We start from the raw sequence: 26,280 nt of genomic DNA on the forward strand, positions 1-26,280 counted from the left end.
AAATCCAAAGCTGCTTATCGAAAATTAAGTTTTTGAGTAAAAATTTAAAAATTAAATTCTATAAATTTAAGTAGTAAAATATAGCTGAATATGTGAAAAAAAAGTCAGGTATTTTGTTCTTTTCTACCTTTGTATTATGCATACATAAAAAATTCCCAATGCCGATGCAATTTTAGTAAAAATTAAATACTAGTAATAAATAATTATACATCAGAATTGGAATTGTCAATTAAACATTACTTTACGAATGTCTGTTCAAGAAAAAACACCCCCATTCTCCGATTCTGATTAATCGCCCCATGACTAATATATATATATATCATCATGTGGATAGATAAAATAATCTGTAATAAGGCTTTACTTTATCCTTTCACCAGAAATGTACAACTTATGCACAATGAATAAAGTTTGTTCTTCTATGACTTTATTGCACAAAAAAAAAATGTTTGAAAGATAAAAAATTCTACATTCTGTTGATTCCTTATTTGTGCATGGTACACATGGCTGATTCATGGAATTCTAAAGTCATGAAAGTCTATCGACGTCATTTTGTTTTCTTTTTTTTCCCAATTGAGTCATAGATCCAGTGTTGTATCGCTCCTCATTTAGGACTGAAGAATGTAGTCCTGCATATCAGTTCTAAAGGTGTGTTACCTCATCTACCCTGCGTGTACACGTCTATTTTTAAATATAGGTATATTTATCTATACCTATATATAAATGATCTTGGAAGGCGAATTCCTGTAACAAGAATATCATTTATTGACCTCGTACAGATCCTGCTTTGCCATTTCGGGGTAATGAACATGTTCAGTGCCTCCACAGGCCTCATGCTTGACCCTCCCCTATAGTTAGAAATGGTATGGGTTAGGTCCGGGCTGTTTGTAGGGAAAAAATCCGCCTAAAAAAGTGACTATATGTTGTAGCCAAGCCATCCTGCACTTTTTTGGCCTTATCAGCCGGTGTACTGTCTTGATGAAAGCTGTAATTTCTTCCTTGGCTACTACTTCCATCCATCCAAGAAATATAAATTAAAATTGCAAAACCAGTACAATAACAAACCTGGATCTGCACAAGGTCCCCAGGCCTGCCAAAGCTTCCATGTGGCTGAGTTTATCACGATAAGTGTGAGTAACAAACATGAGCATGGTATGTGTCATTCCACATTAGCCTCCTCCGGTAGTTTACTCTGCTTCCTCTGCACTGTTTTTTCGCTTTAAAATAGAGGATGTGGGTAGTTTCAATCCGTATTTTTTTCTTGATCGTTCAATTGGAAGTGGAGGAAATCCCAGCCAGACAGACCGACAAAAGGCTTGATAAATTTCTCAATTTGCTTGAATTTAAAATGTTTATTTTTAACATCCAAATTAACATTAACTTAACCAAGGTCCAGTAAGTTAATTTAACTTAAATTACTTTAAAGTTAATAAAATAAAACTTAACTAGTTAAAAAAATTGACTCAAAATTAACTGTTACTCAACTAGTTATTAAAAGATAAAATAATAATTAACTTTTACTTAACTAGCTAAAAAGATAAGATAACTGGCCCATCACTGATAGAAGTCCTACTCAAAAATGAAATATTAGAACCGTAACTCAATACATCCTTAAGTTCTGAGGTCTTTAAGATGAAAAAATATACATTTTGATGAATATTTGATTACTGATATACATCGTAAACTTAAACAATGATAGGCATACATTATTAAAAACCTGTCAAAACATTGCAATTTGTTGTTCAAGAAATTGAAAATACTATATTGTAGAATTAGGGTTTAAAATTTTGTCTCCAAAATACATCTTCTTGTGGTATTTCTTCGTAAAAATTGAAAATTGACGTTTAGTAAAAAAAGAAGATAAAAAAAATCTAAAAATTCAAAAAAATATTTCAGAAAAGGACAGATATTTAAGCTAAAAATCAATTTTTATATGTCATTAATATGCAAACAAATTTTCAGACAAATTTCTACAAACTTTATTTGTATCTACGAAACCAAATTCCTGCGGAAATTCGTTTTTATGACCCCTGAAAACTACTATTATTGACTATTTCTTATTTTTCCCATAACTTTTTTCATTTTAAATAAATTAAGAAAAAGTCCTTAATTCATATAGTTGCTTTTTAAGACGCCAGTCACCTTACTTTTTACCCAAAAACTATTTCTGTGTCTTGGCAATAGAATAAGACCCTTAAAGGATCCCTCAAAGTCTACAAATCTGTGTTAGCCTGTCCAACTTCAAAAGAGCAAGCCCCATGCAAAGTTTCAGCCTTCTTGGTCCAACGGTATGGGTACCCATAAATGCCACACGCACACAAACTGTGTTTTATATAATATGTTGTATTCAGATTTTGTGTCCATCTATTTATATTTCACTATAAAAGGATATGAAATCTTTTTTTCTTGAATAAATTAAAAATTTAATACATAAAAAAAATTATAAAATACTCTATCTCTAGATTGTTAAAATTAAAAAAACAAAAATCAAAGATCACCAATCTTAAAGTATATTCATAAAAATGATAATTTATTCAATTTTAAGACCTCAAGGCTCAAAGTTGAATTGAATTACGGATCTAATATAACAAAACTACGAAGAATTACTATCAATAATACCAGATACCAAATTTGAGTTAAATCCCTTTCTTCGTGAAAATTTCTCTTCGAATGACCTATATATATATAAGTCCTATATTAGGATGAATAATTTTAAATTAATGATTTATTCAACTTGTGATGAGAATCATGCAAAATTTGAATATTACAAGGTTGATTTTTGATATATTAATTAATTTGAAAATTTTGATTTTATTAAATGATTATTTTACTCTATGCAACATTATAAAGTACCCGTAAGTAATTTTAATAGATCTTAACATTAGAATCTACATACTTGATAATTAAAAAGACTAAATTTTTAATTGGTAACTAGTAAAATCTTCTTATACAAGTGCAGCAATATTATGAGATGTATAATTTTAAATGAAAAATTTATAGCACGACCTGTGATGAGGATGAATTATAAATTAATAATTGAATATTTCTTGGTTAACCAATGCATTAATGGCGTAATTTTTGACTGTTTTGATGATAATTAATATTTGACAAATAATATGTTCCACAATATCAAGTTCAAATTGCTTGTAAATTCATAATAAATTCGTTTCATAAGACGGTGATTCACAAATGGGGTTACGCGTACCCCTTGGAGATTTTGAAAGAATATTTTACAAGTGGTAGATAATACAGGGGTGTCCACAGGAGGTGGGCTGTATCCCCTCACACAAATTAAGGAATTTTGGTTTTTCCAAAAAAATTAATATTTGAAATTTAATTTTCTGTAAATTGATATGGATTTTAAAATTTTTGTACAAAAACTTTTATAAATGATTTTTTTTTCCTTAAAAATTAATTTATTGTCAACAGCTATGGATTTTAATTTTTTTTTCTAAACAAATTAAATTTTTTGTTAGTAGCTAAGGATTTTAAATTTTTTTAGATTAACTATAGATTTTTGAAATTTTTTTACTAATAGTTTTAACTTTTTGTATTTTTTTAAAAATTACATAAACCAAGCCTCCTCAAAAATATGATCCTTCTGACGCCCCTGTTACTGAAGCTAAAAATAATTTGTGCTGGTAAGGGGGTACATGGGTGAAATAAATATTTACAATTTTTTTTATTTTGTTTAAAGGGTCAGGGAACTTTTTTTTTGTATAAATTGATTAAATGTCCCATTTTTTGAGGGACAAATGATTGAATATTGACTTAAAATAATAATTAAAGTAAAATATGAGATGAAAAAGACAAAATAATTTCAAAATATATATATAAACACCCTAAAACCGACACCCATCCGTCAGCGTGAAGTATTTTTGAGAAAACAACATATGTCCATTGTCCACCCTAAATTACAACGATCTATTTTGTAATTAAAGAAAGAAACAAAATGTTATTGGATGTACAAGTTGTAACTTGTACAATATGCTTATGATAGTTGGGGGAAAATTAATTTCGTTTTTTTTTTTTTTCTCAATTCTTTACAAGAAGTGTTACAATTAACCAATTTAATCTAAGTATGCCCATTCTTTTCAATAACTTGTTGTTAACGAGAATCCAACTTCATAATGCCCTTCTCGTAAAAACCCTTGTCCCTATTGGCAAAACACTTGGACAACCAATTTTCACATGCATTTCTTGGTGCGAGGGTGGATGAATAAGAACTTCCCATCTAAGCTCTTGAACTTTCTGGGACGTCATCAAAAGATGTGTGTGGTCTGGTGTTGTCTTGATAATGTCATGTTGTGTCCTATTTACTAATGTTGACCGCTCTTGTTCGATTGTCACCTTCAAACTGTCGAGTTGTTCACAGAAGAGGTCAAAATTGAGTAGGGGGTAATTCGCTTGAACCACTGCTGTGCAAAATATGACCCTAGTATATAAAATATGGCAGATTCTTTCCTTTGAGACCTACATACTCGAGGCACGATAATTCGCAAATGAACCAGCCTAACACAATACTGTCCAAAAAACCTTTTTAGTATGTAGTCACACTCTTATAGCACCTGATCGTATGATCTAATATAACCAATAATGAACATGATATACTTTGTTAAAAAAAGGTGCAGGAGATATAATATTACTTTTTACCGAACCAATAATTTCCAACTTGTACACAATAGGTATATGCACACTAAAATATATATTTCCATAAAAACATTATGATTTGCCATACACATATCTGTAGAATAACGTCTCTACGATATATATATATTGAAGGATTAATATACAAAATGGTGATTTAGTTGATAACTATTATGCTTGTAGATTTCCATAGACCCACGTTCAATTTCCGTTTTGTAGATATGGCTATCCTGAAGTTTTCCTTTCTACAGACATAGGATATAAGTGAAGATATGTATGTATACTTATAACTTGATTATCATAGATGTATACAAGACTTTTACCAAACATACCTACATACATATAATAACTACAATTCATCGCGAGGACTTGCCTTTTTTCCCCAGGTATACTGATATCCATCCAATAAAAAACAAGCGTTGCTCCTAGTTTTTTTGCTTTCACTCACTACACATGCGAAGAAGTCGATTTTAATGTATCTTTCTTTATTTCTTTGTCTACGGACGTTGTACATAGTCATGCAATCAAATGAAGTAATTCAAATTACAGTTTCTCTTAAGAGTGGGGTGGATTTTAATTAAGCATTTTATTAATTCATAGAGTCCTAGCAGGGACGTCTAATTATGTAGGTATTACGTAATTATAATTATAATGTATATTATAGTAAATTTTCGTTGTATTTCCATACCTTATAAGAAATGTTTCAATCATATGATTTAAGCCAAATATGCCCCATTCTGTTGGATAATTTGATTTTTACGAGACTCCAACTTCATAAATCCCTTTTCGTAGAAGCCCTATTAAGAAAACACTTGGACAACCAATTTTCACATGCCTCTATTGAGGCCAAATTTCTAGTCCCAAAAGCGTTGGTCATAGAGAGGAACATGTGCCATGTCTAGAATGTTATGTAGATACAAAAATAACTTCCGTTCCTATCTGCAGGAGCTTCTGAAGCGTCATCAAAGATGTGTGCAGCCTGGGGTTGTCTATTCCCCTATGCCGGACACTTCTATTCAATTGCCAGCTTCAAACGGCCGAATTGTTCACAGTAAAGGGGAGAATTGAGTGTTTGGCCATAGAGGTGCAGCTCATAGTAGATGATATCCTCCCAATCTAACCAAACGTACAGCATTACTTTCCTGGCTTAGCCAACGACCTGGGCCGCTTAACATTGACGGAAGTGATCCTTTTTTCATCACCAGTCACAATCCACTGAAGAAATGGATTGTTTTTTGGGCGATTCAGCATTGACTCGCAGATGGAAATTCGGTGTATGAAATTTTTAAAAAATGGCATTTTTTTTCCTTTTAGACCTCCATACTAGACGCACGATAATTCACGACTGAACCAGCCATGCGCAATACTGGCGAAAAAGTGTTTGTAGTATACACCTACACCTTTACAATACGTTATTGTATGATTCGATACGACCAATATTGAACAAGATATACTTATTTAAAAAAAGGATGAGAAATACGAAATTACTTTTCCTAATATGTAGCCCACAGTTTGATCCACATGATAAAAGATGGATCCTCCAATCCCCACTCAATTCATATCATGACACAAAACCGTTTGTTTATCCCTCTCTCTCTCTCTTTCTTCCATTTCCCCCATGTCTTTGTTATTGTTGACTTTTATAAGTAGTGATGATGGATCTATTGTTTATTTAGGACTCACTTACCTTGATTGAAATCAATTTTTTATTGCTGTTTCCTCAGTCGACGAAGAAAGATGATGAAGGAGAAAGATAATCTCCTTATGTTCGCTTTATTCATCATACATACTTTACTAATATTTATGTAGATTGAGCATTAACTTGGATAGTCCTCCTCGTTCCTCATTCTTTCTTTTAAACTCTATGTATATGTCTCGTAAATATCATCCACCTTACATTTTAGTAGGAGTAATCCACGTCTGTTTTTCTAATAAGGAGAAAAATTCAACCTGTTTCACATCCCTGAAAACGACATCTGTAAAGTCATTTGTAAAGTCGGTAACTAATTAAAGGAAAATATGTGAAAAAAATAAAATAATAATAATAATTTATGAGTAGTACAAAGGCCTGTAGCTTCTAAAAATAATGTACGTTTTTGTTCCTTGAACTACTCAATCGTAGGAGTAGGTTATATATATGTAGAAGCACCCCTGTTATTTTTTCTTTTCCCCTTCCATTTTGTTTTTAATTTTTGAAAAAAAAGGAGGGAAAATCAAGCCATGATTTACTTATCCTTTTCTGTGGAGAGGAGAAGAGCGAATATACGTTAAAAATGAACCTGTATTATAAGGATGAAAAAATAAAGGTTGTGGGTAAGGAGGAGGGGATGGATCGATAATCAAATCTTTGTAATCAAAAGGTTCATCACGCTGCTGCGTTACTCCTTTTTTTTCTTCTTCTATTAATAACAATAATAATAGCCATAAGTAACTATGTACATATAATACACACGTGACTCACAACGTTACTTTGCTTTCGCTATTTTTATTTTTCCTTCCTGGACAAAAAGAAGAAGTCCCCTACATTTTGGGTATTCTTTTCTTCTTTCCTTGCTTTTTACAGTGCTCGTGCTCTGGAGCTGGCTAGCAGTGGATAAAAAGGAAGAGAAAAAGAAGATGTTATAATCAGAAAGAACGGGGGGAAGAGGAGCCCATCATAACAATAATAATAACAGACCGGTGAGAGGAGATATTCCTCCTTCTTTCTTCTCCTTCAGCTCTTTCTCTCTTCCCTTCTTTATATACTATGTACCTATTTCCGGATGGATATAAACATACGTACATGCTCTACTACGTATGAAGGTACTCTAAATAAGAATAAACACAATAATGTATGTATGTTCAATGTATTGGAGGAATAAAGAGGTAAAAGAAAAGGAAAGTGTATACAAGATATTCTCCCCTATGACTATGATAAAAGTCAAAATTAACCATTATTTATCATATAAGAAAGTTTCAAGACTCTCACCATCATCATTATCCTTACCATCATCGAAGATATACCGGGTGGTTCATTGATCACTTACTAATTTTAATAATAATTGATGGTTTATGGACTGAAAATAATTCAAATTTCGATATATTAAAACAACACACAATTAGTTACAAAACAAAACAAACCTAAGCTCTCTAGCTTATGTACAAGTTGAGAAAATGATACTTGAAGGGGATTGACATTTGTCCACTCCATGGGATTGGCCGTCTCCAGGACCACCGTCTACGCCATCAGCATGTCCGAAATGTTGGAGAGGGCTCTGTCGAAAAGGGCAAACTGAACCCAGAGGAGATAAAGAAAACATCCCAGGCCAATCTCCTCAAGTCCATGTGGGTCCATGCAAGAGGTCTCGGAGTTTTACACCAGACTATCCAGAGACCTATCAAAAAAGTGGGTCGAAAGAGCCGTGTGAGGGTGGAGAAGCCACTTTTGATAGCATCATTGAAAGGAACCCCTCTCTTCCGTTGCAAGACTCTTTTGAGCTCTTCTTTTCCACGTTATAGACAGTCTTCCTGGAACCTCCAAATGGCCTTGGAATTTTAGTAGGAGTGCGATCTGTGCGAATTAATGTTCAGAACATGAAACTTTGTTTACCGCTGAATATTTGTAACTTTTGAAGTTAGTCACTTAAAATCCTCGGAATTTTAAAGAAAAAACCATTTTACGTTTCAAGTTTCCACCTGGTATCTACAAAGTAGTACTTGCTATAATTTTTCCCGACTTACTTCATATGTATAAAAATATTATAAACGGAGAGACATAGTAGTATTTCAAGGACAACTTATCAATGTTAGTTAATATAAGGATATATGTACCTTGTACATAGTAAAGGTGGAAAAAACGAATGTCCCTGCGGAGTATCAAGTATTTTCTCCCAAGTCCAAGATCATTAATAATTGCGTCAAATCTACTTTAGCCACGGTTTTTTGCGCTTCATCTATTCAAATATATACTCATTACTGTTTTAACTGTTTAAAAGATCTTTCAGTTTTCTTTGAGTGAATTTTTCCTTAGATATCTCCAGTTCTTTCGTATGTCCTTTCTTGGCATGCCTATGCCTCCATAGTGTGAACGTATTTCCCTTTTTGATGGGATGATTATTGGAGTATTTTTCACTGTTTCATTGATCCTGGGAGCCCCAACTTAATATATATACAGATGAAAAGAGTCGTTTGAATGATGATGAGGGTTCGTTCCTATTTTAATCTCCAGCCATTTCCATATAATTTGGAGCCCAGATTTTTGTCCTGTAAACAGACCAGACCTCAGCCCAAGTGATCTGTGAAGCATGAGTCCTGTGCCTAGTATTATTCTTCTGTGGAGGCTCTGAAAAAGTCCATTACCTGTACAATTGCAAAGCTGGATTTGTATGACATCTTGATTCTTGAGGTGATTTTGTGGCCAAAAGAATAAAAAGATTGGAAACCAGTTTTATTTTAAGTGTAGATTGTCCAGACTTCAAAACTAGACACGAATTGTTGTTTAAAGATTTAAAGAAGCTGAATTTTCCTTTGCCCGTCATATAACTACTCAAAGTTTTTATTTTCATTTTTAATGTCTAGGTTACTATTGGACTATTGGTTACTATTCTGGGGTTGTTTTAGTGCTGTCAATATATCAAGTTTTCACATTGGTGTCAGTATTAAAATTGGAGTCAATATTTTGATATAATATTTTTATCATATAATGGCTTTGCATGTATTGATTTCAATACCAATTTAGTATAGAAGCATTTATAATTGATTAGCAGGGTTGTCAGGTAAAGAGTAGCATTTGCTCGCCAACTCTAATAATTGAAATTGGATAAAAAAAAATCCCTGTCATTTTTATTCGAAAAGGATAAAATCTGTTATGCCCCCACTCCATATTTTAGAGCTTCCGACGGGCCTGATCAATTCTCAGGTACCAATATAGTATCAATACAAGGCGAGGACTCAGAGATTAGAATCCTCTTTGAGGCCGTCTAGCCTCTATTTCAAAAGTCCGATAATTTTGTACTTGAAATTTTACAAAATAACTAACAAAAAGCTACAATTTGATGTTTGTTGTGTTTTTGTGCGGTCAAAAATATCCGAGGGAGAAGCAAAACAACAGATGGTCTGATATCTCCTCGTCGCATAAGTCGATCTCTCACAAGAAGTTCTTCACAGTGGACGCTGTTCTGAACATGAGAAATAATCGCTTCTTGGCTGAATCAACGACGGCAAGATGCTTCCCTTCTTCTGCAAGGCCAACGAGAATGTCAAAGCGGACTCCACTATCAGGTCCTGAAGTACCATGTCTTGCCATGGAGTGTTAAAGAGCACGTTCCCCAGGAACATATCTGTGTTTACACAAAATGGTGCCCCTGAACCCACGTCCAAAAAGGTTCGACTGGTTTCTGACCGGCAGACTTCTTGCTTTTGTCCTCACCCAACGTGAACCCTGTGGATGTCTCATCCGAACACCAATGCCTTGAAGACCGTGATCACGGAGGAGTAGAACAACTTGTCCTCAGACTTCATCAATGCCAGCTGTGCTTCTGTTCGTCCACGTTTTGAAGCCATCATTTAGAATGAAGTGGCACATATTGAATTAGGAGTGTAGAAAATTGTTGAATTACAAACTTTTGCTTCAAAAGTTTGCCATAAAAATGGCTTAAAATAGAATAATGTAGAAGTCAAAACGGCTTATAAAATATTCTAATCTTTGAGTCCTCCCCACTATAACACGCAAAACTATTATAGTGAAACTCTTCTGTTTAATTAAGAAGTTTTCAACCTTTTAGGCACTCACGACGCCTTTCAACTAAAAATATACCAACCAAGGATGCTCTCAATAATAATAGCTTATATTTATCACCTTACAACACAAATAAGTGTATGTGAAATCTTATCCCAACTACTTAAGTATATCATTTCAATACACTGATTAATTAAGGGAAAAAAAAGACAAACAATGATGAGGTTTTGAAGAGCCTAATATTACATGTTCCGAATATACATCTGATCTATTTTGTTAAAGATATAAAACGAGCTCTTTTAGGTTGATGCAATATACTTATAAGGGGTGGAACAGCCAAAATAAACAAATACATTAATCGTCATAAGAAACATAGCTACGTGCAATAAATAAAAATAATATCTATTTTTTTTTCAATTTTGGATATTTTGAAAACTTTCGAGAAATGAGATGTAAAATAATTTTTTTTTTCTCCTATCTCTTTTGCCGAACATGATACCCATGTCTGTAACAAAACTTTTCACTAATATAGAAAAGTTATTTTCCAAAGATTGATTCTTGTTTTGGTTAAGGAAACTATCATCAAATTTGCAATCTTATTTGATATTATATGTATTCTGCCTCCATTTGGTGAGTAGTGCTTTTAGCAAATAAAGAATGATTGCGAAACAAATTTATAATTATATTACATACAAATAAAACTACTATTTTATAATAGGTTGGGGAAAAAATAATTTCGTATTTTTTAAAAATTTGAATGCTTTATAAGAAGGGTTACTATTATAACCAAATAGGACCCGTTCTGTTGAATAACTGGTTGCCAATGAGAATCCTATTTCATAATACCGTTCTTGTAGAATTCTTGTCACTATTGTCAAAAAATTGGACAACCAATTTTCACAGGTCTCTATTGAAGTCAAATTTGTACACCCAAGCGCGTTGGCCATAGAAAAGAACAGTTGGTAGTCACTTAATACCAGGCTCAGACTGTAGGAGGGATGCATAAAAACTTCCCATCCGAGCTCCCAGAGTTTCTGACGCGTTATCAAAGATATGTGCGCCCTGGGGTCATCTTGATGACGCCTTATTGTCTCCTAGTTTGGATGCTTTTGTTTGATTACCAGCTTTAAACGGTCGAGTTTTTCACAGTAGAGGGCAGAATAAGGCAATCGCTCAAACAACTTTTATGCAACAGGGAACGAAAGGGTATCGGCCCGCATACATCTAACATTTTATTGGTGGCTTTCGACACGTTTTACCAGGTAGTAAAAATGAAAAAAAATATGGCGAGTTTTTTCTTATGAGACTTCCAAACTCTACGCAAGATAATTCACGACTAAATAGGTCAAGCGCAATACTATCTGAAAAGTATTTTTAGTATAGACTCACGCCTTTGCAACATCTGATCGTATAATCTGATTTAACCAATAATGAAGAAGATAATCTTGGTTTAAAAAAAAAATACTAAATTGGTTTAAAAAAACTAACTAAATTTCTGATATTTTAGAGAAACCACCTCTATTATAAAATTGAAGGAAAACAGCATCAGAAGTTTCTTAGTATTTGAAGGACAAGTCTAATCGTTCCTTTCTTTGCAATGCTTTTATCCATTTCACTTCATCTTTGAGATTCGATAGCTTATTCTTTTTTTTCATAAACGAAATGACCTGTTTTACATCTCAGAACCGGATATCTACACAAAAATTAAAACCTAAAGCTTACCAAATGTAAAGAGCTCTTAAAAGTAATGTTTTAACTTATTCATGTATAGTACAGTCGATGGAGTAAACATATACAGTTATAGAAAATAAGAAGTGATATTTTGACGACTAATGTATTGCTCCCAGAAAAATATTTTGCTTGTGCAATCCATGTTTATTACCCTTATTATTACCTTGCAACCTTTCATGAAAAAATAAAAAAAAAAGAGTCAAAATCAGTTAGAAGCTCATCAATTATTCATAACTAGTAAAACTAGGAACAACTTAACAACAAGAACTATTTCGACTTCAAACCCCATCAATGTTTGGAATATTAATAATGGGAAATGTTGAAGAAATATCGACAGCTACACTATCTACATACATACTTAGACCATAAATTTAAAAGTATACAATATAATATAAAACACACAACTCAATTTAAATATAAAACTTTTATTTTTTCATTTTTTAGAATTTATTTTCCCTAATATTTAATTTAATTTTTTTTCTTTACCTTATTTATATGGAAAGCTTATAACTATATTTTTTATGTATGTACAAGAGAAGATGTGCTTTGCTTTTTATTCCTTTAACAAATGTTTGCAGACAGGGAACTTATAAACAATTTAATATAATACTAATAATAATTCGATATCCCACCTTGAAATAAGACACAAGGTATTTATACACGAGGCAACACACTCATTACATGATATAAATCTTTATAAAGGTGTTAATCTAACAAACAAGTTCTTAAATATCAATTTATAATTATTATTAAAGACAAGCATTCAATTATGTATTTATGCATGTGAACACAAGCTTCAATTATGCTAATATATTTACATACATAAATAAATGAATTTCTTCTTCTGTTGACGTAACAGACTCCTTTAATTAGACACTCATATTCCACCCTGAAATTTTGATTACTTTCAAATGTTAATCAGTATGAATTGAATAATTATATCTATGTATGTACATAGTTCTACAGGGTGTGCTCCCAAAAAAGTCCAGTTAAATAACCTTAAATTTAAAAGCGTATAACTATTTTCTAACCCATTAAGACCGAAATTTTTTCATTTTTTTTTCAACATTCTTTATTTGTTTCACATATTATTCAGCACATCTATATATTTAAATAAACCAGAGCAGTTGCGTAAAAAGTACGTAAATAAACATTATAGTTTATACTGGATGCTCCGGGGTAGACTTTCAACTAATATTCTAAAAATCAATCTTTAAAAAAACAACAGCAAACATGCAAATTAACAATTATGATACATATTTGTGGAAATTTCTAAGCACCCTTTATAAAATACTTTGATGATTCCGTGAAGTTGATGGAATGTGCCAGATTTATTCCCCTGCAAAATTCCATGACTCACTTCCTGATTTAGGAATGTTTATTGTGAGAGAAACATAGTCGTCTAGCGATGAGGGCTTTACAATTAAGAATGGCAAAGTCCAGAGCTCTTGTTACCTCAGAAGTTCCACCCTTCTTCTTTGGAATTTCAAAAAGAACAAGACCTTTAACATGTTTCTCTTGCCCATTCGTCAGCCCTTTTAGATTTATGTATACCAAATATTTAAAGATATAGATGTCAGGGCAGTCCAACAACGCATGAGGAGTGTTAGTACATAGTTTTCCTCAGCCCTTGTAGGGACAAGTATATTTAATACAATCTGTGGAGATTTGTAATTGAATGGTAAACTTTTAACTCTGGATTCTTTAATTTTTTTTCGAAAAATTTAATTTTTGAGAATAGTTATAGATTTAAGAATAATTTATATTAGAAATCAGAGTTAAATTAAAATATATGTCAATTTTTAATTGTTTTTTTTTTAAATCCAGAAAAAATTTCAAATATGTAATTTATCGGAGAAAAATTTCAAAATCTATAGCTATTCTCACAAAATTTCAAAAATATGAAGCTGTTCGCATAAAATTTCTACAATTAAGTTTTAAATACAACTCTTTTTTTTTTTTAATTTGAAAAATTCAGAAAAAATTTAAAAAAAATTTAATTTCAAACATAAAATTTTTGAAAAAAGAAAAATTTAACTATTAAATTTTTCAGAGAAAAAGATCAAAAATCTATAGCTATTCTCACAAAATTTCAAAAATCCAAAGCTGTTTGCACAAAATTTCTACAGTTAAATTTTAAATTCAACTTTTTTTTTACTTCAAAAATACAGAAAAAATTTCAAAAAAATTTAATTTCAAACATGAAAAAAGAAAAATTTAACTATTAAATTTTTCAGAGAAAAAGATCAAAAATCTATAGCTATTCATAGAAAATTAATTTTTTTGGAAAAAATTTGAAAGATTAATATAAATTTCAAATATTAAATTTTTCTAGTAAGAATAAAAAGTTCCTTAATTGTAATATGTCCCCTCCAGCCTCCCCCTGCGGACGCCACTGTTACTATATATGAAACAACTTAACTGGACATTTTGCAGTATGCACTCTGTACGAGTATAAAAACGAGTCAAAATTTTCAAGGAGTGTAAACTAACTATCCCCAGTCACCTTGTTGAGTACTCCATTTTTACTCAATAATTAATTCCTTTTTGTTTTTTGCACATTTTAGGAGACATGGATTCTGGAGTTGAGAGTGAAGCATCCCAGGCTAGTCCTGACTCAACAGAGAGGTCTGAGATGGAAACAGCCGTCACACTCCTCTCCCTGAGTGGACCAAAAAAGCCTGCGTCTTCAACCTCATCAACGTCACCGCCACCCCTTGTCATTTTTCCAAGAGAGCCGGAGGAAGAAAGTAGAATCAGAGGTAAGACGTCGAGGAACTAACCTAATTGAAATATCAATGAAAATTGAACAAGTACACACATAGTAAATAGTAATAAAATAAACAAATTTCACGACTCATAAAGAATAGATGGAGCAAATTTACCTTAAACATATTGTACATACGCACATGCCTCCTACTTTGTTAACAACTACCTAATAGCAACGAAGAATGTTTCTACCTTGTAAATAGTAAGATGAGAAATAATGAGACTTAGTAGGGGGGTTCCTCTGGAGGTGGGCCCCTCCAGCCAAAATTAAATGTCTTAAAACATATAATTCGTAGTGATAATTTGTATTTAGATACGTTTTTCGTTAGTGTTTTTTTTTTCTTCGGAAATAGAGATATCAAACCATATCCTTAATAGATAATGAGTTTCCTTTAAAAAAATGGTTATTTTACATTAAAATTTGTAATTAAAAAAATGTGAGAAAAACCAATCTTTTCTGAAATATTTAGTTTTGTATTTAAAAAATATTAAATACAATAGGTATATTGAAACCCTATTTTACTCTGACATACATATTATTGTTTAGAGTGGTTCAGATAAATTGCGAAATCTTTAAAGGCAAACTAATGAACAAACTAGAGGGAATAGAACTCTAATTTGTGTATTGTTTAAAAGTTATATTTAATCAAAAAATCAATTATTTATAATAAAATCCGCCTTTCTCGATAACCTCTGCCACACGGCGATGGGAGCGTTGGCTGGCTGGGGGGACCTCGTGCGGATTCAGCTTTGCTATTGTACGGGTATTTGAATTATTCAGGGCCACCATGGACGTATGATACTCGGCACATGCCACATGCTCAACTTTCCCCAAGAAAAAAAAAAGAAATCGGCCCCCCTATCTTAGCCTTACCAGCTTTTAAAGAGGCACCCATATCAAGTTTCAACCTTCCTAGATGCAAGGAAAGGAGAGAACTGATACTAATTGGACCACTTGTCCCTTTTTCGGAAGTCGAAATATATTCACTCTAAAGCAATAAAACATAGTCGTGAAATGGGACTATTAGTAGGATTATATTTTGTGGAGGGGGGGGACCCTGGTTTAAAAAAAATAAATTAAATTTCAATTATTACATTTTTTCAAAAAAAATTCTCAGGTCCACAACTATTCAAAAAAAAAAAAAAAAATTAAAAATGCAAAAATATTTTCCAAAAATTAATTTCTTTAGAATTTTTTTTCAAAAATCCAAAGATATTCTCAAAAAATTTAAACTACAGCTTCTCTAGACACCCCCTGCGGACGCCCCTGGTTAGCTTGAATATACCTCTGGTCATTCTAATATCTTACCCCCTCTTTTAAGTATACCAAATATCACTTTATCATTTTCGGTCCCCACATGAAGTATTCATCTTGTTCGGCCCTTTGCAGAATTAAAATTACGTAGCTGGTAGGTACATAATCAATATGTCGTACTCTCCCATACTCTAAATGTTTTTCCTTATTTAAAAATTGAGACATTAGGTATGCTGTGTAAAAAATATACATCGACAATATGTACTTAATATATATATGTAGGTACAATTATTTTCTTTTGAGGAGATAAGCACGGAATCAAGGATTTCCCCTGTCAATGACTTAAAATATTATTAAAATAACAGAAAATAATAAAACAATATTTAAGTGTTTTAATAATTTTTGTTTGCTTGCATGGAAGAGCAAACAACTAACAGGAGGGAGGAGAATAATGAATACTAGGGTTTCTCTCCCGGGATTTATCGAGATTTTATTTTAATCTCTCATTTAATTATTTCATAATGTAAGACTAATTTAATTATAACGGCCAACTCTTATTAGTATCTCATTTTAACACACAAAGTATTCAAGTCCATGATAGGATCATGAAACACGATTATCAACTATTAATTCAAAGACAAAATACATGTGTTAGTCAATGTACTCAGAATTGATGGTGAGCTCCAAGCGTTGACGGAAGCTGCTGCAGACCCTCTGGATGAACTCAGCCCTCATGGAGATCCATGTCTTGATGACGGAGGTCTTCAAGGAGCGATGGCTCTTGTAGCGTCTCCTGCAGGCCTTGGACTCCAAAGTACATTAATAAGGAATAGGACTAGGCTCTGCTGCGGCCGAGAGTCCATTGTCAATAATTGCATTTTGGTATGGAGCACCCCTTGGGATTTCTTTGTGGTGTGGGCAAGTGTGCAATCTTGTTGGATCACCCAGAGAGAATTGGCGACGATGGATTTCTTCCATGGGAGATATAGCATTGATGAATTCGACTTTTACTTGAAGACTGAATGACACGTCACGGAGACGGAGGATATCCTGCCTGCTCCTGGAGAGTGGAACATTGTAGAAAAAATGAAACTTAACCCCTCAATATTTGCATAATAGATATTATTAAAGATAACGGTATTTAATCCACCAAAATTCAGACTACAAAACTCAAAAAAGCTGAGCCCGCTCTTCGAGTGATAATAATTAAAATGGAGGATATATTAGGGGCAAGATTACATATTTTAAATTTTTAATAAAAATACTTCAAATTCACAGTAGTTAAAGTAGAGTCAAACTTGGTATAACGGCCATCTGTTTTATGTGTGTCACTAAAATACGCGTCCATATCCTTTTTGTCAAATTGAGAATTTTGGCAAAATAGGTAACCTGGTTTAAGAGAAGTCGCCTGCACTAAGCATTATCTTGATTAATTTCCTTTGCCTGACGGTTTAATAAAGGTTTGACTGTATTTACAACCGGGTTTCCTAGGTAACTTAAATATTTATGTCCGGGATTCCACTCAATGACAATTTCCCGGGAAAGGAAAGCCTAATAGGTATAAAGGTGCGTTCTTGTTGGACAATGACGTTACTAAGGAAATTCAAAATATCACGGACACTATTGACTTTATTTTTATGTTATTTTTACGTGCATGTATGAATTGAATTACCTTTCCTAAGTACTCATCAGCTAATTTAATCATGCACACACATACAAATTTATGAATATTGTACATGCTTTTTACATATGGGTATAGTGTGTACATACTCTAGGCCCTCTTACATTCTAAGAATCAATTGATTTAGTCAATATTTGTGTAAGTGTGTATTTGAAGTGGATCCCTATTTATTTTGGACTGACCCACTTCATCTCATCATTAATTAGTAAAGAGATTGATAAATGGTAAAATACAATATTTAAGCCACAATAACTATTCTTCAGATACAAATACATATATGACTCGTCAACACAAAAATAAGCATGTTAAAAACAACAACGGAAAATCAACATGGAAACCTAGACAATTTGTAGAATGTTTCAGCTACAATCAGCTGTAACAAGCGGGGGGAGAAATGGGATATATTAACAAGAACATATGTTAGAATTACTCCGATGTCGATGCCCAATTCTACTCTGAGTCCAACATGGACTCCGCAACAAATCCTCAAGGTCTTTCATCAGCACACATGAATGTTTAATCAGGTTTTCAATATAATTGAATCTATTTAAGAAAGGATGTTTACTACTCAGGAATTAAATAATAATGACAATTGCTAAGGAAAAGAAAATTAATTATTCATATTACCAATTACAAATTAACGGACCAGCTAAAAAATACAATGGATTTTCATCATTGCCTCTCTCTGTCTCTTTTATTCTACCTTCATTCTTTGTTTCTATTCATCTCTATTCAGCCCTGCAACGCGGGCACTCCCTGTTTATATCTAAATAATTAAACTATTTATATAAGTAACTTTACAACGGTGAGGATAATTTTTGGGAATATGCCCCTCCCCCCGTTAACATAATTGAGTATCTCAAATATTGCCAGAAATTTGAATACAAAGTCTAGCCCGTAGCTAGGATTTTTTTCCTTTATGTTAAAATGTTTCAAATTTTGACATTATATAATTTTTTGAGAACAGCTGCTGTCTTCAGGATCGTCTGCAGATTATATTTTGTGGCCGGGGGGCTTGGTTTTTGGATTTTTTTGAGAAATATACAACAGTTCACAAAAAATTAAAAAATCCATAACTATTCTCAAAAATAGTTTTTTTTCAGAAAAATTTCAAAAATCCACACCTGTTCACAAAAAATTTAAAAAATCCATGGCTATTTAAAAAAATTAAATTTTTTGTAAAAATAATTCAAAAACCACAGCTATTTACAAAAATTTTAAATATTAAATTTTTGGAAAAAAATTCAAAAATCCAAATTTATTGACAGAAAATAAAATTTTTCGGAAACAAATTTGAAAAATTAAACTTTGTGGAAATTTGGGAACGGTGTGCTACAGAAACGCCAGCCCTTGGTCTTTTACTCAAAATATTACAAATTTGACTTCAAAATTTTAGACAGTGGAGGAGGGATATCCCACCCCCCATCCCTGTGGCTATGACCCTGACAAAACTATGAAATGTTGGTCTGATTAATTTTTTTATAATGTAAAAAAATAAACCAGGAATTTGTCTTTTTTTTATTTGTTTTTCAGATTGTTTTTGATTCCTCTCAGACCTTTTACGTTACATTAAGAGAAATAAGACAAAAATACTAAATAATTTATATGTCTTTCCTTAAATTGATATAGAGTATGGTTGATATAACCATATGGATTCAATCTACGTATTTATGGAGAATGTACTAGCGTAGATACGTAATTTCATTAGACGTATATTACTATCTTTTAAATAATGAAATCTGTACATTCAATACATATAACAATGGTAGAACTAACATTAAAAATGAGCAATCAGGGAAAGGATCAGCAGCTCTTCTTCTCCGCGAGGAAAAGGAAACATGGGCTAAGACAGGAGGGGCACTCTTGGGGGTCCCCTTTTTCATATTATCATCTATTAAGTATAACAATACATTTATGAATTGATATAAAAGTATAAATATATATTTTCTGTATTGTTTCACCATATGGTAGGCAATCAGTCTCCCATGGACGGCGATCTTTTGTCTGGATCGTCATGTGTATGTACATCAGGTTCTCCTAAAGAATTCTCTGTGATTTTTGCTTTCCTTGCTTTTTGAAGGATTTTTGATAGTAATGGGGCAATTAACTTATCTTTTTAACTAGTTAAGTTGAAGTTAATGATTATTTTATCTTTTAATAACTAGTTGAGTTACAGTTAATTTCGATTTCTATAAAAATGAACTAGTTAACTTAAAGTTAAATTAACTTACCGAACCTTGGTTAAGTTAATGTTAATTTTAATGTTAAAAATAAATATTTAAGTTCAAGTCAATTGACAGAGTTATCAAGGATACATATTAAAGATTATTCTGTCTGTCTGTCTTGCTGGGATTTTCTCCACTTCAAATTCAACCATCAATAAAAAAAATACAGATTCAAACTCCCAACAACTTCTGTTTTGAAACGAAAATACAATGAAAGTTAAGCTTGCTTCGTATTATAACTCCAGGTGGAGGCTAATGTGGAATGAAACACGCTGAACGACGTGTATACTGATTTTCACTTGTACTTTAGCTTAATCTAGAAAAGTTAAGATAATTAAAAAATTAACTAGTTCAGTTAAAGGTTAATTTTGACATATAAAAATTGTTAGTAGAGTTTTTTGCCAATAGTGACAAGGCTTCTACGTGAGTGGCATTATGAAGTTAGATTCTCCTTGGCAACAAGTTATCAAATATAATGGGGGTATATTTGGCTTAAATGGGATGATTGTAACTCTTCTTATAAAGAATGATTTCCTATGATTTCTTTTTGTGGTATGGAATTGTACTCAAATATTTGTAGGAAGTAAATAAAAAGGTTTTTTTTTTAAATTAAACACCTACGTCTATAAATAATTAACAAACCCAATGGTTCGAATGTTTTCTCTCTTTCTCCATTATAAGGATGTGCACAGTTCAGGTTCGGCAGTTCTATCGGTCACAGTTCTTTCATTTCAATGTTTTAGGTCTCGGTTCAGCTTTATGCGTTGCGGTTCTGGCCTTTGGTCTCCGTTCTTTATACAGGCTCAGTTTGGTAATAGGCATTTAAAATAAGGGGCGTCGCTCAAACCCAGGAAATGATATTAGACACAAACAGGGAGGAAGTTACCTCATACGTAGTACCCCAAGTTCCAGTAGGGCTTCCGGAAACTAAGGTTGCTTAAGACAATAGTTTTCAAAGTGTTCCGTGAGTAGAGGCTCTGGAGGGGGCACAGGAAGATGAAGAATTGAGGATTGCTTTCAGTTTACACAACACAGTAGTGATGTTTTGAATAAAGGGGGGTTCAACTTGGCATAGTAAAGTTTGGGAACCCCTGGCTTAAGAAATATTATAGATACCATATTATGGGGCACTGACAAGATTAGTAGCGGTCCTTGATCCATAATCAATCCTCTTTTGTTTACAGCGTTTGGTGCCTCAAATTTTAGATTATGAATTGAGGTATAATCGTTAATTAAAAGAATAATTACATTTCTCACATCATTTCTGATCAATTCCCTGGGAAAATGTCTTGTATAGTTGTAGTATATTCAATGAACATTTCTCAAAAAAATAACATCTAAATATTGGGATGGGCAAAGTACTTACTATGTACCTCTTTTTTATATGAAAAAAGTCTATGTATGTATTTAAAATACCTACATATAAGTTATTAAACCTTTCATTAATAAATCATATTTATTATTATTATTATTTCTTACAAAAAAACACATACACTTTAAAAAATAAAAAAGTTTCTTTCTACAGCACTATACATATGTATATGTATATATTAGTGATGGAACGATTAAAAAAAATCCCCATGCCGATGCGGATTCTTTAATATTTTAAATAATAGTTCAAAAATACCATTTTACAATCAGGGGTGCCCACACGATTATATTTTAAGAGGAGAGTGGGAGGCTTTTTTTAGAATTTTTTTGAAAAAAAAATTCAAATATACAGTCTCTCATTTAATTTTTTTTTCAAAAATCCACAACCATTCACAAAAAAGTTCAAAAATTCATAGTTTTTGCAAAGAAAATAAAATTTTTGTATAAAAATTAGAAAAATTCAATTTTTTGGGAAACAAAAAATTGAAAAATTAAATCGTCTTATCACTAATTTATAGTGTGTTGGGGTTTGGTTTGGAAATCCTAGACCGGTATTTGTTCTAGAACTTATCGTTTACTTTTAGACTTAAAAAAAAAAAAAATGACAGTGGATCTAGAAAAAAAAAGGGTTTCTCATAATATATGAGACCGAAAAAAACGGTCCACGGTCTGAGACCGCGGTCTGGACCGAAAAATCGGTCCAGACCGCCTTAGAAAAAATTACTTAAGATCAAACCAAAATAATAATAATAATAATCTGTGCTGGACCGAGTCTCAACACTAGTGTTCATCATTGAATGGGTTATATTTGAATCATACAAAATATGATATCCTTTGTGTGAACCCACATTTAATGAATGATTCTATATATTGCATACTTACATTAAGATGAATGCATTTTAATTTATTTGTGTCATAATTGATGGTTGAAGAAAGTTCAGCATGTATTAGGCTACAATGCACACATCACGAGCTGGAAGAATTCTTCTCATCCTTTTCGTCGTCTAATGTACATATATCAGGGACGTCCGCAGGATTTTATGTTGGGGAGGGCTTTGTTTTTGGAGTTTTTTCGAAAAATTCCAATTTTTCCTCTGTTGCAATCCCAAGGGATACAATTAATAGTAAAAAGCTAAAAATTCCTGCGAACGCCCTCTGTTTATTTAGTGAATATGTCACAATAGTCGTCAATTTCATTTAATTTTATTTATCCACAAAGGCAGATATGGTGACAGGCAGCTTTGCCTCAAACACGTTCGCCTTGCACTCTATTGCCTCGAGCATACTCACCGTCAAGCTTCTTTGGCGTCATACATACTTGCCGCCAAAAGTTATAAAATAGATCTTATGCACTAAATACTCTGGCTGGTAGTGATGGAACGGTAACAAAAAAAAAAAAAAAACTTCAAGCTTATAAAGATATTTATACATTTTATTAAAATTATGGAAGTCAATTCTTTATTTGATACGTAAGCCCTGACTTCAATATTTAGATCTAAGAAGTAGTTATTTATCTCTGAAAAATACAAATAACATGTCAATATTAACTGTACAAGATCTATTTTATAACTTTTGACGGCGAAAGTGCTGGGCGGCAAGTATGTAGTATAGCAAACATGTTGGAGGCAAGCATGTTTGCCAGTAAAGATGTTTGACTGCGAGTGTGTTCGAGGCAAAAGAGTGCAAAGAGAATGTGTGTAAGGTGAATTCTCTTAGAACCCTAAGATATCACATTTTCTCTCGAGTGTTCCCTTGTTAATTCAAGGGGGGGTGGCGTAGTTAGTTATATAACAATATTCACGGCATCTTCAGCGCCCCCTAGTAAACAAATTAATATTATCCTAGCCAACTAATGGTTGAAATACATATTGATAACAAAGTTCTTTTGTTGGATCATTCATAATTTCTTAATCTCTCTTTTTTTATCGATCTGATCTTTTTTACCATTTAACGGTCCTAAAGACATATTAGTAGTTCCTTCAGTTCTAGCAATCTTTTAATTTTCTTCACTTGTAGCTATGACTGAAAAAAAAAAAAACCGAAGACAAAAATGTAAGAAAGCTAGAACGTATGATACTGCAACATTATACTTTTTAACCTGCTTTAAACTTCCGGTATCCTTTCTCTTTGAAAGAGGTCATCATTAAACATCAACAACTGGAATGAATTAGTTAGTCTCGTCTTTATTTTGTCAAGGAACGAGAATGTTTTTTTTTAGTGAGACGAACCATTAAAAATTGCTTTGATTCGTTTTCATTTCTTAATTGTAATGCAAATAGCATTCGTTGTCGAATATGTTTTGACTGGATGACAAAATTAACATATTGCTTCGCCTTATATTGGAAATTCAAAACTACTAGAGTAGGTTTCCCCAGCGCTGCCCGGGACATTAAGTTATTAAAATTAATTATGAACTATTCTGCTTTTTTGTCAACGGAGATTATAAAGTTTAGAGAATACAAAATATGCAAGTTGAAATATTGTTCGTTCATCTTTCATATTACTATCAAAAATCCTTTGTTTTATTCTTTCTCGTTTTTTTTTTCTCCTCTAAATCTTATAATCTCCTTTTAAAAAAAATATGCAAAAATACATACCAATATGCAGTAATAATAATTGTTAGAATTTTACGGGCTTTATTGCTTGTTTTATATGAAATAGTTGTTTGTCAGTCAAAAAACTCGTTTTTTAAGGGACAAAAAATATTACCAGAACCATCTCTTGAGCCTTAAGAACGTACACGAAAAATTTCCACATAAATACACGCACACAAACATTCGAATTTAATATATAGTAGATTAGCGGGCAAGGAGCTACTATGGACAGCTTATAGTGATTTCTTTGGGCAGTTATCATGCTGTTTCTTGTGTAGTTACCAATGTTGTTGAGACTCGATCCGATACCTTTTTTTTTTTTTTTGTGGATGAAATTTGACTGCAGAACCAATCCAGATCCAAGTTGAACCGAATTTATAAAGATATTTGAGGGTTTCCAGACCGAATCAAACACCATATTTTCTTATAATATCTTCTCAGACATGCCTTAGTGCTCACCAAGATTCCGACCCTTTTCATATACCCGAGAAAACGTTTTGATTTATTCATCTCTATAATGCAGGTTTTTAGAGGTTAAGAGTCATTTTTATTACAATATTCCCATAAGCAATGTTGCAGAGCACATAATTAGCTGTCGATTGCTATGAAAGACATTTTCCTATTGAGTACCATGGGCACACAGTACGAGAAGAGGATTGAGATACGATTTACAATGTGTTCCATACATGGAACATATTGTAAATCTCGTACAGTCTTCTCGTACAGTGTGCTCATGGTGGCGACTAGAACAATGTTTTTCTTAGCAATCGACAGCTAAATATGTGTTTTACAACATTTTTTATAGGAAAATTATATATATATAAAGACTCTTAACAGTGTCCAGATTATTCGTTGTTAGAAAGAGAAGAAAAGAAAACCTGTTTTAGGAGTAGAGAAATTATTATTTACTTTAGACATATTATATAGGAGAAAGGAACTTTCATTTTTTTAAATTTTTTGTAGTTTATTATTCAGGCAGTATACATACCTTTATTCATGGGTCATAGAAGGCCATCAAATAGAGATGGATCGATCGGACATAAAATAGTCAAAGTAGAGTTATATCCTTCTAAAGTATATACATAAGAATATTTTTTTTTTTTAAACCAGAATCTTCATTTCCTTAGGTAGTTGTACACATAATAATATTGGAAAGTTATAAGATCCAAGTCCCTTGGTTATTAGCATACATACATAGTCAAAAGGAAGTCGTCATTTCCATCATTAAAGTCCCGTCCTTTGGGCTATGATCCATATACATATTATTATGTTACTTTTATAAAGAATGATAATATATCCGCTGATGAGAGTTGATGAACTTCATTTCCGACTTTTTGGACGGGGACAAGATAAGGCTACCACCTCCGTTCCTTTTTTAGGAGGAGGAGGAAAGCCAAATTGGTCCACTTGATTTTTTTTTTATTATCTAAATTAGACACATCAATGCCAAGGTTCACTCCTTTTCTTCCCCCATCTTTTCCTCCTTTTTTTTTTCTTTTCTTCTCTCGGATCTGAGTGAAGGGAAATTGGACTCATAAAACTTTATGAGCACTTTCTTCTTTTCCTTCTGTTTAAGGGAGATTTTTTTTCCTTTTTCGTTTACTTTTATTATTATTTCATTTTGTCACAATTGACTCAATTTTTTTTATGAATATTATTAATAATGATAGTAACAAATATGCCCCATTTTTTCCTTCTTTGATTCTGGCTAAGGAGCTCATTCTTTGTCTATCCCTCCCCCCTTCTTCTCTCCTCAATTTTTCTTTCTTTCTTCGATGTTAATTTTAGATAAAAACACAACATTGCAGGCATGTATATTGTACACCATATATGCTGTAATATGTGAATACATAAACTTATATTTAACCGTATTCATATACATTGGCTACATCCACATTAAAGCTTAACTACAAGGAATATCTTCCTTATTAATATGATAAAATACAAATGAATAAATTTTGTCCCCTGTTTTTTTAACAGATAAAACTTCGGAATTGGAATTCTTCGTTCATTGCCCCAAATGCCCAAAATCCTTCTCCTCCATTAATGATTTCCGTGAACATGTTGTATCCATTCATCAATTGGAGGCACGAGATTTACCTGATCTCCTTGTGGCTGCTGGCAATCAACTACAACACTCAGGTCAAGAGGATGACAATCAAATTGCCACTTCCACAACGCCTTCTCCTCACCATCATCGCGACCTCTCCAACTCACCCACCTCCTCTTCCAATACTTCCTCATCGCCAACGTCTCTCTCTCATGTTGTAATCTATTATTCTATTACTTTTTAC

General features: G+C 32.4%; 1 protein-coding gene across 4 annotated transcripts in view; it reads left to right on the plus strand.

The window, feature by feature from the left end:
• LOC121126508 (uncharacterized) overlaps positions 1-26,280 on the plus strand; it is a 39,522-nt gene that overhangs the window by 11,272 nt on the left and 1,970 nt on the right. For 2 of the 4 annotated variants that reach the window (XM_040721831.2, XM_040721844.2), the window contains exons 2-3: positions 14,659-14,853; positions 25,967-26,253. In XM_040721831.2, coding sequence (XP_040577765.1) covers positions 14,659-14,853; positions 25,967-26,253 — 482 coding nt within the window. The remainder of the gene's footprint in view (positions 1-14,658; positions 14,854-25,966; positions 26,254-26,280) is intronic. The other 2 variants (XM_040721840.2, XM_071891841.1) reach the window with 1 other exon arrangement.

Source organism: Lepeophtheirus salmonis, chromosome 1 (genome assembly GCF_016086655.4).
Source record: "Lepeophtheirus salmonis chromosome 1, UVic_Lsal_1.4, whole genome shotgun sequence".
In the NCBI taxonomy this organism is placed as follows: Eukaryota; Metazoa; Arthropoda; class Copepoda; order Siphonostomatoida; family Caligidae; genus Lepeophtheirus; species Lepeophtheirus salmonis.